General features: G+C 40.0%; 1 protein-coding gene across 1 annotated transcript in view; it reads right to left on the reverse strand.

Annotated features, from left to right (window-relative positions):
* FAM174C (family with sequence similarity 174 member C) overlaps nt 1–15,829 on the reverse strand; it is a 125,619-nt gene that overhangs the window by 82,458 nt on the left and 27,332 nt on the right. Inside the window, exon 2 of the mRNA XM_044090639.1 lies at nt 7,395–7,517. Coding sequence (XP_043946574.1) covers nt 7,395–7,517 — 123 coding nt within the window. The remainder of the gene's footprint in view (nt 1–7,394; nt 7,518–15,829) is intronic.

Raw genomic sequence — 15,829 nt, forward strand, 5'->3', positions numbered from 1 at the left:
GACCTGGGGACCCAGGTTGACAGTAGCCTTTCATTCGACACTCATATTGCTAAAGTAGTTAGGAAGACCTTCTACATTGCCCACCTTATCATGAAGGGATTCACATCTAGATCAAGGGAGGTCATGGTCTCCCTATACTCATCACTCATCAGACCAATGATTGAGTACAATGCCCCATTCGGAATGTATCTGACCCGACATTTGCGGCAGCTGGAGAGGCCACAAAAGTTCCTCACCAAAAGGATAAAGGGTCTCAAAAATCTGTCTTATGCTGCCCGACTGAAAGAACTCCAGCTCTATTCAGTTGCTTACCGCTTGCTCAGAGGTGACCTGTGCCTGACATACAAGGCCATGTCAAACCCAGATTTGATGAACATGCTTCACCTCAAAAAATCTAGATCCCTCAGAGCCACAAGGGCGGGAGACTTAAACCTCGACACGGTTATTAATAGGGAGTGCTGGAGGGCTAGATTCATCACCCAAAGACTCCCTATGCTGTGGAACAAAATCCCGGTATATGTGAGGCAGAGCACCTCGCTGGCCTTGTTCAAGAGGAATCTTGACCAATGGATGGGAGATCGCAGATATACCCCAGGGATTACCTCAGTGTCACTGCTCGACAGAGGCACAGCAAAATAATGGGCATAGTTTCTCCAAACTAAAGGGGTGGCGTAAGCCACAAAACTATGGGCTAGGCTTGTAAATGCCCTCGGGCAGATAGCCTAGTATGAACCTATGAACCTATGAAATTGAAGAGTTCATAGGTTAGTACTAGGCTATCGGCCCTAGGGCCTATACAAGCCTAGCCATAACAATTCCCTGGCTATTTCTTCCCACACTGGTTACTTCCATAGACCCCTGTCTAGCAGGGCAACTGACGTGATCCCCGGGGTGAATTTCCTTTCTCCCATCCAATCGTCCAGGTTCCTTTTGAAGAGGGCCAAAGAGGTGCTCTGCTTGACGTGTATGGGCAGTCTATTCCAGAGTCTGGGGAGTCGCTGGGTCAGGAACTTATCCCTCCAGTATGTTTTACTTATTGTGATGACAAGGATTAGATCCCTGGAGCATGTGGCTCTGAGGGATTGGGATTTCTTTAAGTGTAGCATGTCCAGCAGCTCGGGGTTTGACATGGCCTTGTATGTTAAGCAGAGCTCGCCTCCAAGTAGACGATATGCAACAGAGTATAGCTGGAGCTTTTTAAGGCAGTCAGCATGGGGCATCTGCTTTAGGCCTGTGATTCTTTTAGTGAGGTATTTCTGCGGCCTTTCTAGTTGTTGCAGATGTCTTGAGAGGTACATACCAAACGGGGAGTTGTATTCTATAATGGATCTAATGAGGGATGAGTGCAGTGGGACAATGACCTCCTTTTTTCTGGATGAAAAGCCCTTAGTGATGAGGAGTGCCACATAGGAGGATTTCCTGACTGTTGTGGCAATGTGGTTATCGAAGGTGAGACCACTGTCCACCTGTGTCCCCAAGTCTTTTATCACACTTGCAGTGTTTAGTGTACTGCTACCTATGTGGTAATTCATGAGTACATGTTTCTTCCCAAAGGGGATAACTATACATTTCTTGGCACTGAGCTTGAGCCCATGGCTCTGGCACCAAGCATCTGTTTCTGTAAGGCCCTTTTGTAGAGTATCCACATCATTTGGGGATTCAATAATGGATCCAACTGGATTCATGTCCATTTTCAGCGGAGGCCCGGGGAGAAAAGCTCCAAGGTAAGCAGATACAATAAAAACAATGAAAATATATCACAAATATGGTATAAACAAAGAATACATAAGCAAACATGAATATACAAGTTCAACAGGTTAGACTTTTTATGGATACTATGACCTATGAATCAAAACTGATGGAAATTTTAGACAATTCGACAAAATACATAAAGGTATCGATTAATGAAATGAATATCTCGTACAAAAATATTTTTGTTACTCTTAATGACTTATTATTGGAAGGGACAATTAATATTAAGTTATTTAATTACTTACATTTAGATAAACCTAAGGTACCTTCCATATTTGGAATTCCTAAAATTCACAAGACTATAGAAAATCCACCTTTAAGACTTATAGTGGCCTCAGAAGGCTCTGTTACCGCTCTACTAGCAAAATGGTTAGACAAACTAAAGACTATGGCATATAAAGGAGCTAGTGTGCTGAAAGACTCACGGGAAACGTTAAAAAGTATCAAACCAGAAATGTATAGTGAAAAAATAATTTTTGTAACTACACACATGGACCCCCCACGAGGAAGGGATGGGATGGTTTGAAGAAGCTTTGATTAAATATGGCAAGTTTGATCAAAATGACTTCCGCTTTTTACTAATTTTAATGGAAATGGTACTGAAGAACAATTTTATTCATTCTGAAGCGAGTTATTTCAACAACTACAAGGGGTAGCAATGGGTGCAAACTGTGCCCCAATATATGCTAATATGCTAATATTATTCTTTCCTATTGGGAGGAAGAATTTTAAAATCAGAGTATGTGAATAGTTGGACCCTGTATAAAGTGTTTCCTGGTTGATATTTGTATTCTATGGATGGCTACAGAAGAAAAGTTTTTAGAATTTTTCAGTTATACCTCAGGGACTACATCTTTCTTGAAATTCACCTACAACATTGACTCGGTGAAAATGAACTATTTAGACATTACCATCAAAAAGGACGAGGGTAGATTTAAGTCAGTGGTACACAGAAAAGAAACATTCTGCAATTCTTACTTGTATTACACCAGCTCCCACCCACTACACCAAAAGAGGGGGATTATAAAAGGACAATTTGTCTGAGGATGTAGGATGACCACTGATGCGAGTGATTTTTTAAAGGAATGTGCAGTTTTTTATGGTGGTCAGCATAGGGCATCTGCTTTAGACCTGTGATTCTTTTAATGAGGTATTTCTGCGGCCTTTCTAGTTGCTGCAGATGACTTGAGAGGTACATACCAAATGGGGCGTTGTATTCTATAATGGGTCTAATGAGGGATGAGTACAGTGGGACAATGACCTCCTTTTTTCTGGATGAAAAGCCCTAAGTGATGAGGTGTGCCACATAGAAGGATTTCCTGACTGTTGTGGCGATGTGGTTATCGAAGGTGAGACCACTGTCCACCTGTGTCCCTAAGTCTTTTACCACACTTTTGGTGTTTAGTGTACTGCTACCTATGTGGCAATTCACGGGTACATGTTTTTTTCCCAAAGGGGATAACTATACATTTCTTGGCATTGAGCTTGAGCCCATGGCTCTGGCACCAAGCATCTGTTTCTGTAAGGCCCTTTTGTAGAGTATCCACATCATTTGGGGATTCAATAATGGCTCCCAGTTTGCAGTCATCTGCGAACTTTGTTAACCAGAGTCCCATAGTGTTGGCCTGTACTTCAGAGAAGTAGATGCCAAACAAGAGCGGTCCCAGGACTGAACCCTGAGGTACTCCATTTGTCACTTCTCTGGAGCTGGATTTGGAGTTGGCTACTTTTACAGTCTGGGTTCTGTCAGTAAACGAGTTGGCAACCCATCGAGTGACATAGACTTACTAAGCTGGGCTTTAATCCCTATCTACGATTCCAAAGTGGGGGGTGATGTCAAAGGCCTTGGCGAGGTCCAGATAGGCTGTGTGGATTACCTTACCCCCATCTACGGTTCTGGAGACTGATTCGAAGAAGTCAATCAGGTTCAGGAGACAAGAGCGGCCCTTCACGAACTCAAACTGGGTGAGGTCCAATGTTTGATGGTTGCCAATGTTTTTGTTTATAAGTTCCATGATAATATGTTCCATGGCCTTGCAGATCAGGCTCGTCAGACTGATGGGGCGGTAGTTCCCGGGATCCAAGGTGGATCCCCCCTTGTGGAGTGGGATAACTGTAGCTGTGCGCCACTCAGTGGGCATGAAGCCTGAGGTGAGGCTATGATTAAACATGACACTTATGTGAGGTGCCAGTTCATTTTGCAGTTCATGTAGTACACAGCCCGGGATGTCATCTGGTTCCATGGATGCTGTACTCTTAGCTTTGGAGAGTGCGTTTTTTACCTGTGTGGCCGTGATTACTGGAATTTGGCAATCTTCCGATATTGAGATGGGTCGTTTAGGGGGTGAAGTTGGCACTGAATTGATCTGCCAGGATACTGGCAATATCCTTGGGATCAGTATATTTAATGCCATTCTATTGTAGCTCAGAGCAGATCTGAGTATTGCCATAGTTATAGAATGCCTTGTGGTTGTCTTTGGAATCTTTGGCAATTTGTTTTCGTAACTAGCTTTGGAGGATTTTATGAGGGATCTCAGCTTCTTACTGAGGCTGGTAAGGTAGTTTTTTGCATCCTGGGATTTTCCTCTTTTCTGCAACAGTTTCTTCCTGAATCCCAGGGGCGACAGGTGCACACCATCTCTGGCAAAGCATCGTGGTCTGTCGATCATGTCGTCCCAGGCAGAGAGATACTGGATCCCCTTTGAATGACACCAGAAGCTTAGCCAATTGTTGAAATCAATAATTTTGTCCTTTGTCCTTGTTAAGCATTTAAAAACATCTGTGGCATAAATCCCAGAGCCCAAACAGGATATGTGAAGCAATCTACAAAAGAAAGTTACTAGCTTAGTTTCTGTTGAAGGTGCTTAATACTGGGCATATTTCCACCTGTCCTGACAAGAGATTATTGCAGTCACACCCTGGCAGGTAAAAACAACCAAAGACTCAAAGGACTTACAGGCCCATTTCTTTTACTTAATATGGATTAATAACATTCTTAAAAAATACCTGTTACCAGACAAAATAAATGTTTTTTCTTCTTGTTGAGCACAAACCATGTGCCCAAACTAAAGTTTATGTGAAAAAGCAGAGAAAGAGATGTGACCTGTATATGATCAGGGCAGACAAGGCATCCAACAATACAGTACAAGAATATCTCTGGCTATGTCTCAGAAGTTCACATATAGTGAAACTATTATTTCCCAGGTACAATTTCCCCTAGGGTTACACAATGAAGGATGATGACATGGTGTCCAGTTATTTGAGCACAGGAAAGGAAACACAGTAAGGCTGCCTTCTGTCTCCATTTTGTTTGACTTACATACGCAGTCCACAGCATTACATCTGCAAGAGAAAGCAGCAGAGAAGGTCAAGATTGCAGATGTCTGAAAACTGTCACTACATTTGGATATGGATGTTGATGTTGTTTCTATTCACTATCTGAAAATACGTGTCTATATTACATAATCGAACTTTTAAAAGTTCGAATGTCATATAGTCAACACCATACGATCAAACTTTTAAAAGTTTGAAAATGTAATTAAAAAAAATAAGCCAAAGAAAAAACCTACCTGAATGGTTTAAGCAGGGGGGCAACCCCCCTGCACCCCCCTGCTCTTTAAATATACCAACTCCGAGATCGCACTACCGTGCAGAAAAAGGAAAATCTTCCCATTCCGCACTGTATGGAGATCTCCGTTGAAACGTTCAAACTTTTAAAAGTTCGCTTATATGGTGTCGACCATATGACGTTCTAACTTTTAAAAGTTTGACAACATGATATAGACCTGAAAATACAGCCCTCAGTTGGGTCCTGACAGACTGGAAAATTTAGAAAGACTCTTCAGATTCAGAGTGAATAAAGAGGTACTGCTGGGTGATCTACAGAGAGGAACAGAAGATGTGCGTGTGTGTGGGGTCATCAGAATAGAGGATGTATGATTCATGGATTCACAAAGTGAGTTGCAAAATATATGGAAATTCATATTTCTACAGATATGGTAGTTCTCTTAAAATATAACTTTACTTTAAGGTTATAGAAGTATCAACATGAAAAAATGTGCTTTACGTTTATGGTGTCAGGAAACAGAGGCAATTGGGATGCAGGCACTCCCCCGTTTTATTCTCGTGGCTAGAGTCTTTCCAGTCACAGTGTCTGTGGGTTTCTGGATAGACCTTAGATGATATTATGGTGTTTTTATGTGGCATGAAAATTAAGACTAAGGTTTTGTGGGAGTTGCTAGGCAAGACTTGTGCAGGAGGAGCTTGGGTGCTCGTGTATTTCAAGCTCTAGTGATAAGACAGCACTGATCTAAGGCCATTTCTTATAGGTAGCACAGATGATGCATTAAAACCAGGCTGCACTAAACAGCTGTTTTAGTGTCCAAGAGACATGCTATGCAGTTGGGGGTGCCCAAACATTAGACAGAAAATTATGCTTGAAATGTGGGAGGGGGACAAAATATGATATAGCTATACCAGACATTTCAAATAACCACAGTAGTTTGGTGGACTGGGTCGGAATGTACCCTACACAATCGGAATACTGTTTGGATTAGTGAAGGATGAACTGCCTAGGTTATTTTGAAAAAGTGCTGACCCAAAAAGCTGTCTGATCCTCAGGGACATTAACTATTAAGTTTGGATTCTGTCTCTGTGAAATCCTCTAGAAAGGCTGAATGGGAAGGACTTTTGAGACTCGGCTTCAACCACTACAAATACGTAATTAAAAATTAGTAGGACAAAGGGAATGTTTTCATCCTTTAACAGAGGTACTACATGGTTAACCTGTGTCCTCATCTTCAATTGGGAGAAAGAAGTGAAAATGACAGGCAGTCACAAAACATCTGAAATGTTACACAACACAGTCAGCATCTACTGGAAATATTTCATATGTAAAATTATATGGCACCAGACTAAAAAAGAATAATTATTACCTTCAAAATAGGAATAAGGAAAGCTGGTGGGGATGCAAGTCCCCCAAAATGTACATTTTGGAACTATCACAAACTCAAGAGGTTCTAGACAGCTATGTAAAAAGTAAAGTATTTTTGGTGTGACAGAGAAATTAGGTACCTCCTAAAGAACGATCCTAATGTATTTGTCAAACAAAATGCACCTAAGTCAGATGGGATTCTCAGCAATGGCAGCTAATTCAACAGCTAGGTTACAGATCACGGACAGAGTGAAGACTTTCAAGGTCTGGTTTAAACTAACTAAAAGATGGCTGTGTGGGAGACTGCAAGGGGCAGGCCTCCCTCCACCCACACACCCTCTTTCCTTTAATACTATTATTCTGATATCGCTGCACCTCACAGAAATAGCAATCAGTAAACTGCAGCACAGAAATGCATCATCCTTTTTGCAACGAGTTTCAGTCATGAAACAGAAGTAAATCAATATACTACAAGACAAATACATCTTGCTCCTATATGTAGCAAGCAGCGTAGTATCCTGGAACCTTTTTGATCAGCTACAAATCCTTGTAAATATGAACAGTGAAAAACAATGTCATTAAATTATTCAAACTGAACTACTGTGAACAGTTCCTAGTTAAGTTCTGCTTCTGTATTTTTCCTCAAGATGATGTACCAAATGGTAAATCATAGAATAAAAAAAAACATTCTAAGAGAATGATAACATACCTTCTTAAGTTTTTTGATTCAAAGACTGTGTCATCATCATCATCACTATCTAAATGAGCCATTTCCATATTGTCATCATAGTTTGAAAGCAATCCATACTTTTTCTTAGGCGTCTTCTTTACTCTAAATTAAATAAGAGGAACAAAAACACTTAGACTAATCTAGCATATCCATTAATCTGCAAAAGATACAAACTACTACTCTTCTAACACAACAGTAACCACTCCGGTGTAAAAAGTCAGTGTCAAATGTACAACCACTATGCATACATCTAGTAAGGACCATTCGGGGGGGCTGTGACATCATGTACACAGTTATGTTTGCATTTTATTCTCTTGACAAATACAATAAGTCATGGATCTTGTTCACACAGACGACCAGTAGGGTGCAGCAGGTGTCAAGACTGTGAATGCATCACTCCGATCAGCAGTACAAGCAAAATAAAGGAAAACAAAATACGGTACACATTACCAATAAATAAATGAAAGCGATGTATTTACCATAACAATTGGTCTGTAATAAGGTCCATCTTCCATAGCTGCAAGACTAACACAATGAGGGGTATGCTACATATAATAAAACAGATACAGGCTTCTTGAAATGATTTTGAGAATGCCTTTGTGAATATACGCATGCTCCTCCTTGCATCTCCCCCTACATATAACAGTGCTGAAGCAGCACAAAGAAATAAAGCAAGAAAAAAAGGGAAAATCCAGGCCAGATGCATCAAAGCTGGGTACAATGGGATGATATGTTACAGAAGGTGGACCTTCTTATAGTCTCATCACTATACTAAACATTTATTTGTATCGGATTAAAAAAAATCAATAATTGTCCAAATTTATTAGGGCATACAGTTCAACGAGTCTAGTGCTGTCTTAAAAGAATGATTTCCCCCTATAGTCTGTATGAAGGGAAGCCCAAGCTGTACAGATGTATGGCCTGTGTTGGACTGGAGTGGACAGAACCTGCACCTCTGTAATGTGAAAGATCATACTGTTTAAAAATAGGGCAGATCTTTCAGAAAGAGGCAGCCAGGCTGACCTTTTCTAGTGAATTACAGTGATATTCTCTTAAAATGGAAAGGAGGGCAAAATGGCAAATTTTATTTACAGCTTCTTGTAGTGTTTGTGTGTTTTGTGCCGAGTTAAGGACTAATACTGGTGAGTAGTATTCTGTTTTAGGTGTTGCATCTGGACTGCTACAACTTTTCTTGTATTTTGAAGGTGTAAATTAGTATATTTGCAGAATCTTTTTAATTAAGAACTTTCTGTTGTGTTATTTTGTTCATGTGTTGAGAAAACACAGGCTGTTGCTGCAGCTCAACATCTAGACATAACAGAAATGATATTTGTGTAAACTTCCCTTAGCTCTGCATCATTTCCTCTCAAAGAGAAGGCGTAGCTATAGTGTCATCATTCCTTCTTTCACCTACCAACTCCTTCAGCTGAGTTACAGCAGAAAATGTGGTTCTATACATGTCTGCTTACTACAAAGGCATCATTTGTTTTAACATTTCGATAAGTGGTGATCTGTCCCCATGGCACAGAGGGATAAAGCCTCCAGGTGATGATGTGTGTTCAGCTAGCAACATAGGAGTTGGAGGGAGTGATGTGGAAGAATGACAGTTGGGTGTCCAGTGCCAGCTCAGCTATCCTGGGGTGGGGTGGGAAGTTCCCTAGGCTCGCGTTCACCTGGTGAACTCCATTCTAGAAGTAGGAAGGCTGGTCATGCATGGAAAACGCATACACCTCCCAAAGGCAGAGGCCGTGGCTATATATACACGTGCAAACATATATACAACAAGAAAAATATCCTCGATCTGAACTTAACAGTGATTCACTTTTCTAAATAGCCACATAGATATGCAACCACCTGAAGATGGTACTGGTATGCGGCATAACGTTACAGACAACTGCTGGTTGCAAACAGCTTTCTACGTCAAGAACATAATACAGTTACGGACAGCACGTGGAAAAAAAAAAAAAGCAACAATACCCACAAAAGTTGCCAATATCAACAGTCACAGTGGAAGTCTTACCATCTACATACAATAGTCACCAAAGTAAGCATCACAAATGTAGGCAACATCACAGTACACAGGGAGTATTTTCCACATGAAAGGGTCCATCAACAGCACCACCAACACAAAGCAGGGGCACTACAGTTGTGTATGTATATATCCCAGACCTAAAGCATGACACAGCACAGCAGATGTGATAAAATAACCAACTAACCATACCTTGGCATCAGGCAACTATACAAGTGACTTTTCAAAATACTACAGACTTCTACAACATACTGGCCATCACAGTTAACTCTTCAATGCCATTCAATAATGGGACTCATTAGCATGCAATGTTCCAGAATCTTATGCTATGCAAAATATGCAGCATGCCAATGACTGAGTGCCAAAGTTCACAAATGCTCACTAATCCAAAAGTATTGCCAAAGTTTGCGAGCCTTGCAGAGAAAAACTAGTTCCACTGAAGTACAAGGATGAAACCCTGACAACGACCTGAGGTAAGCTTGGTTCATTTATGTTGCCGATGCACCTGAAGGAGCTGCTGGAGGAAAGAAGGAATGCTGAGGCTATAGCTATTCCCTTTCTTTGACAGGAAGGATACATATAATCTGCTGGTATAAGGCAGGTGGCCCCTGTGGCTCCTGGCCATGACCAAGACCACTCCCATGAATGGCAATTGGATTAGATGAATGGGTTAGTTGGGGAGTTGCTGTCACACCTAAAGAGAGGCTCATGCCTAATTGCTCACAATTGCTTTCTGAATGATGCCAGAAGATAGGAGTAGGACCTCTTAACACTGTTACAAACTATCTTACGAGCGTGTCAAAGGCAGCTCCCCAGCTTGCTGTCTTCCTGCACTCAACTGGCAATCCCAGAGCAGAGGGGTTACAAACTCAACTGATGCTGAATAACTCAGTACAAAAGAAGCACCTTGGAAAAAACACCACACTGCTGCCGAGTGTAATCCTTTAATTCCACACTAAAACGAAGTACAGTCAGGCAGCAAACCACATGAACACTAAAAGGAACAATCAGAGGAACAGATAAAAGAAGCCAGCACAGAGGATGAGGCAATTATTACTAGGAATGGGTGCAAATTTAGTTTTAATGGATACAACATTTTTAACTATAGTGATATTATTTTAAATGAGAAACATTTTAAACTACTTTTAAAGGGTTTTAAGTTTATTCCTCGAAGGAAAGTTCATGAGAGTAAATTATTTATAGACTTGAAACATTTTAAGGAAAAAGAACCTAGAAATACTTTTTCCAGGCACAAAAGAAGAATTACAGTCAAAAAAGGGGACCTAAAAGGAAAACTATATTCAACCCTCCCCTTCATCCACAACTAAAAAATTTTGAGGGCATAGTAGAGAGGGAATTGAAAATGGGGATAGCACAAAACAAGGTGCTCCCTAACTTAAGCAGAGAGATTAATACTGGATGAATCACGGGGCAATCATTTTTTAAGAATTATGAGGCCAGACAAAGGAGTAGGTACTGTTTTATTTTATTTTATTTTACATTTGTTGACCGGGATAGTCCGACTGGATTCGTGTCCATTTTCAGCGGAGGCCAGGGGAGAAAAGCTCCAAGGTAAGCAGATACAATAAAAACAATGAAAATATACCACAAATATGGTATAGACAAAGAATACATAAGCAAACATGAATATACAAGTTCAATAGGTTAGACTTTTTATGGATACTATGGACCTATGAATCAAAACTGATGGAAATTTTAAATGATTTGACAAAATACATAAGGGTATTGATTAATGAAATTAATAATATCTCATACAAAAAGATTTTTGTTACTCTTAATAACTTATTATTGGAAGGGACAATTGATATTAAGTTATTTAAATTACTTACATTTAGATAAACCTAAGGTACCTTCCATCTTTGGAATTCCTAAAATTCAGTGGCCTCAGAAGGCTCTGTTACTGCTCCACTAGCAAAATGGTTAGACAAACTAAAGACTATGGCGTATAAAGGAGCTAGTGTGCTGAAAGACTCATGGGAAACGTTAAGAAGTATCAAACCAGAAATGTATAGTGAAAAAATTATTTTTGTAACTACAGACAAGGACCCCCACGAGAAAAGGATGGGGTGGTTTGAAGAAGCTTTGATTAAACATGGCAAGTTTGATAAAAATGACTTCCGCTTAATACTAATTTTAATGGAAATGATACTGAAGAACAATTTTATTCATTTTGAAGGCGAGTTCTTTCAACAACTACAAGGGGTAGCAATGGGTGCTAACTGTGCCCCGATATATGCTAATATTATTCTTTCCTATTGGGAGGAAGAATTTTAAAATCAGAGTATGTGAATAGTTGAACCCTGTATAAGTGTTTCCTGGATGATATTTGTATTCTATGGATGGATACAGAAGAAAAGTTTTTAGAATTTTTCAGTTATACCTCAGGGACTACATCTTTCTTGAAATTCACCTACATCGACTTGGTGAAAATGAACTATTTAGACATTACCATCAAAAAGGACGAGGGTAGATTAAAGTCAGTGGTACACAGAAAAGAAACATTCTGCAATTCTTACTTGCATTACACCAGCTCCCACCCACTACACCAAAAGAGGGGGATTATAAAAGGACAATTTGTCCGAGGATGTAGGATGACCACTGATGCGAGTGATATTTTAAAAGAATGTGAATTTTTAACTAAATTATTTCAGAAAAGGGGGCACCCAGAAAATATGATTGAGGAAATGAAAAATGAAGTGGCAGAAGGAAGAAATGGCAGATTTGCACCCATTTTAGGAAAGGAAAGTATTCCTTGCAGTAATTAAACAAGTGACAAAACTGGAAAATAAATGATTTTGATGATGCATTTGTCACTGACTTCAATGGGGACTCAAGTCATTATAAGATCCTGGAAAAAGAGTGGGAAGGGTTTAAAAATATTTCTGACATAAAAGTAATTTTCAGAAAACCCTTGAAATTTATATACAAAAAGGGACAGAATATCAAGAACATGCTTGAAAATAAAGGAAATAAAAACATGCAGAGAGAAGGTAAAGTAGGCACACATAAATGTGGTAGTTGTCCAAAGTGTACATTTATCCACACAGGAGATGTAGTTTTTTTGAAGAGTAGAAATAGAAAGTTATACAGCAAAAGTTTTGCTGTTAACACCAGTGGACTGGTCTATATAGCCTTGTATGACACATCCCTCTTTTTATATACGGAAAACTGAAAGAAAATTAAAAAACAGTATGTACGAACAGGACTATGACATAAGGTACAAAAGTACGTGTCAGGATGCCAGCTTCCACTTCTTTGTGGTAGAAGTGGTACCAAAGGCCATAACAGGGGTTTGTGGGAGGCTAGGTTAGAATACAAGGAATTATTTTGGCAGCTAACCTTAGATGCCACAAAGCCCCCGGGTTTAAATGAAGCAGTATCACTGGCCTCAGTACTAAAATTAACAGCAACAAAACTGTAATTTAAAGTGCAATATTTCATTTGTCCACTAGATGGCAAATGGAACCTAGGTGGATGAACTGTAATTTAAAGGTGCAATATTTTATTTGTCCACTAGATGGCAAATGGAACCTAGGTGGATGAACAAACTGCAGCAATGTGTTATGTTCCTGTAGTTTTATTTTAATTATTTTGTCTCCCTTTTTAATCATCTGTGTAATATTTATTTATGCAATGAATTTTATTATTTCACAATATTTATTTTTTGAAATGATGCTGGAATGTGGTAACCATTTATTTATCTGCATTTTATACAAGTATGTTTTAGCAATACTGTTAAGTATTAGTTCTTAATAAGGTGTGCTTTGTGATTGGTTAGGGTTGATTTGTATGAGTATAAACAGAGGCACAATTAAATGGTATGCATTCATCTGAAGAAGTCTTTTTGGTGACGAAAATGCTATTTAAAAATTTTAAGCATTCATATGGCTTGCTGTCTGACTGTACTTCGTTTAGTGTGGAATTAAAGGATTAAACTCAGTAGCAGTGTGGTGTTTCTTCAAAGGTGCTCCTTTTGTACTGTTTTATGGTCTTTTTTTTTTTTGGGGTGAGCACTTTATTTCCCGGTTTTTCTTCTTACTTGATGTTGAATAACTGTTCTATCAGACAGAGAAGAGCCACATATGTATCTTACGTAAATTTGCAAAAAAAAAAATCTTGCAGAGAAACAAGCATATTATGCAGTACTCGCCAACAAAATAAGAAATGAGTGAATTTGCAGAAATATCTGAACTTTGAAGGCTGTTTTTGAAAATCACTGCTAGTATCAAGCAGTATGCTCATGCCTGAATATAACACAGCTGCTGTTCTTTTTTTAAAGCATGCAGTAGTGTCCGAGTACTACGAGCACACATGTAGATAATCAAGAAGTGTGCAACAGCTAGTGGACAGTGGTCCACACTTATATTGTGGACACAACTTAATTATAAGGATACACGTCTACATGTCATTCCTAAACAGTACTAGTATGGACATTAACCTGTATCATATACTATTATACTAAACTTTGTCATGTTTGTAAACTATAGTTACAAGCAAAAAAAGAGAAAATAATACTGACAGCTGTGATTATATTACAGCAATAACCCACGCCTGGGTGTGGGTAATGCTAAATTTACCCACGGTTGGCGTGGTTTGGTCCCGAGGGACCAAACAAAGCCAACCGTGGGTAAATTTAGCATTACCCACACCCAGAAGTGGGTTATTGCTATTATACCATGACATTATTTAAGAAAAGAAACTATTACTTTTCTTAAATAATGGCATAGTATAATGCCTGTTTACTGCCCTTCCGCAGATGTCTGGCATCCGCGGCAGTTCAGAGCTGTGGGCAAAAGCAACGGAGAAAGCAAGATCTCCGTTGCTTTTTTTAGTGTCTCGCTATGTTAATACAGCCTACCTTGACCTGGCAAAGGCCTTCGACACAATACCCCACTCAGGTATCATCAAAAAACTCATCAGCTTGAATGTAAACCCATACATCACAAGATGGGTTGCAAACTGGCTAAGTGACAGAGCCCACAGGGTCAGAGTTGCTGGAGCCATGTCAGACTCAAAGACTGTCGCAAGTGGTGTCCCACAGGGCTCAGTCCTGGGTCCACTCTTGTTCGGCATCTACTTTTCTGAAGTACAAGCAAACGCAGGAGGGTTATGGCTGACAAAGTTTGCAGATGACTGCAAACTGGGCGCCATAGTCGAAAACACATCTGACACAGATATCCTTCAGAAGGGCCTCACAGAAACGGATAACTGGTGCCAGAGCCATGGCCTAAAGTTAAATGCCAAGAAATGCATAGTCATACCCTTCGGGAAAAACAAGGTTACCCCTAGCTACCATATAGGTGGCAATCCACTGAGCACAGAAGAAGTCATTAGGGATCTGGGGACCCAGGTTGACAGTAGCCTTTCGTTTGACACTCATGTTGCTAAATTAGTTAGGAAAACCTTCTACATTGCCCACCTGATCATGAAGGGATTCACATCTAGATCAAGGGAGGTCATCGTCCCCCTGTACTCATCACTCATTAGACCTATGATTGAGTACAATGCCCCATTCGGAATGTATCTGACCCGACACCTGCAGCAGCTGGAAAGGCCCCAAAAGTTCCATACCAAAAGGATAAAGGGTCTCAAAAATATGTCTTATGCTGCCCGACTGAAAGAACTCCAGCTCTATTCAGTCTCATACCGCTTGCTCAGAGGTGACCTGTGCCTGACATATAAGGCCATGTCAAACCCTGATTTGATGAATATGCTTCACCTCAAAAAATCTAGATCCCTCAGAACCACAAGGCTGGAGACTTAAACCTTGACACGGTTATTAATAGAACGTGCTGGAGGGACAGATTCATCACCCAGAGACTCCCTATACTGTGGAACAAAATCCCGGTACATGTGAGGCAGAGCACCTCGCTGGCCTTGTTCAAGAGGAATCTTGACCAATGGATGGGAGATCGCAGATATACCCCAGGGATTACTTCAGTGTCACTGCTTGACAGAGGCACAGAAAAATAATAGGCATAGTTTTATTCAAACTAAAGGGGTGGCGAAAGCCAAATAACTATGGGCTAGGCTTATAAATGCCCTTGGGCAGATAGCCTAGTATGAACCTATGAAACCTATGAAAATGAGTTTAACATAGCGAGACAGTTTTAAAATAAGCAACGGACATCTCCGTTGCTTATTTTAAAACTGTCTCGCTATGTTAAACTCATTTAACATAGCGAGACACTAAAAAAAGCAACGGAGATCTTGCTTTCTCCGTTGCTTTTTTTTAAACACTGCCTCGCTATGTTAAATGGGTTTAACATAGCGAGACAGCTTTAAAATAAGCAACGGAGATCTCCGTTGCTTATTTTAAACTGTCTATGTTAAACCCATTTAACATAGCGAGACAGTGTTTTAA

The sequence above is a fragment of the Protopterus annectens genome, chromosome 13.part0, assembly GCF_019279795.1.
Source record: "Protopterus annectens isolate FY-2018-M chromosome 13.part0, PAN1.0, whole genome shotgun sequence".
Taxonomy (NCBI): Eukaryota; Metazoa; Chordata; order Ceratodontiformes; family Protopteridae; genus Protopterus; species Protopterus annectens.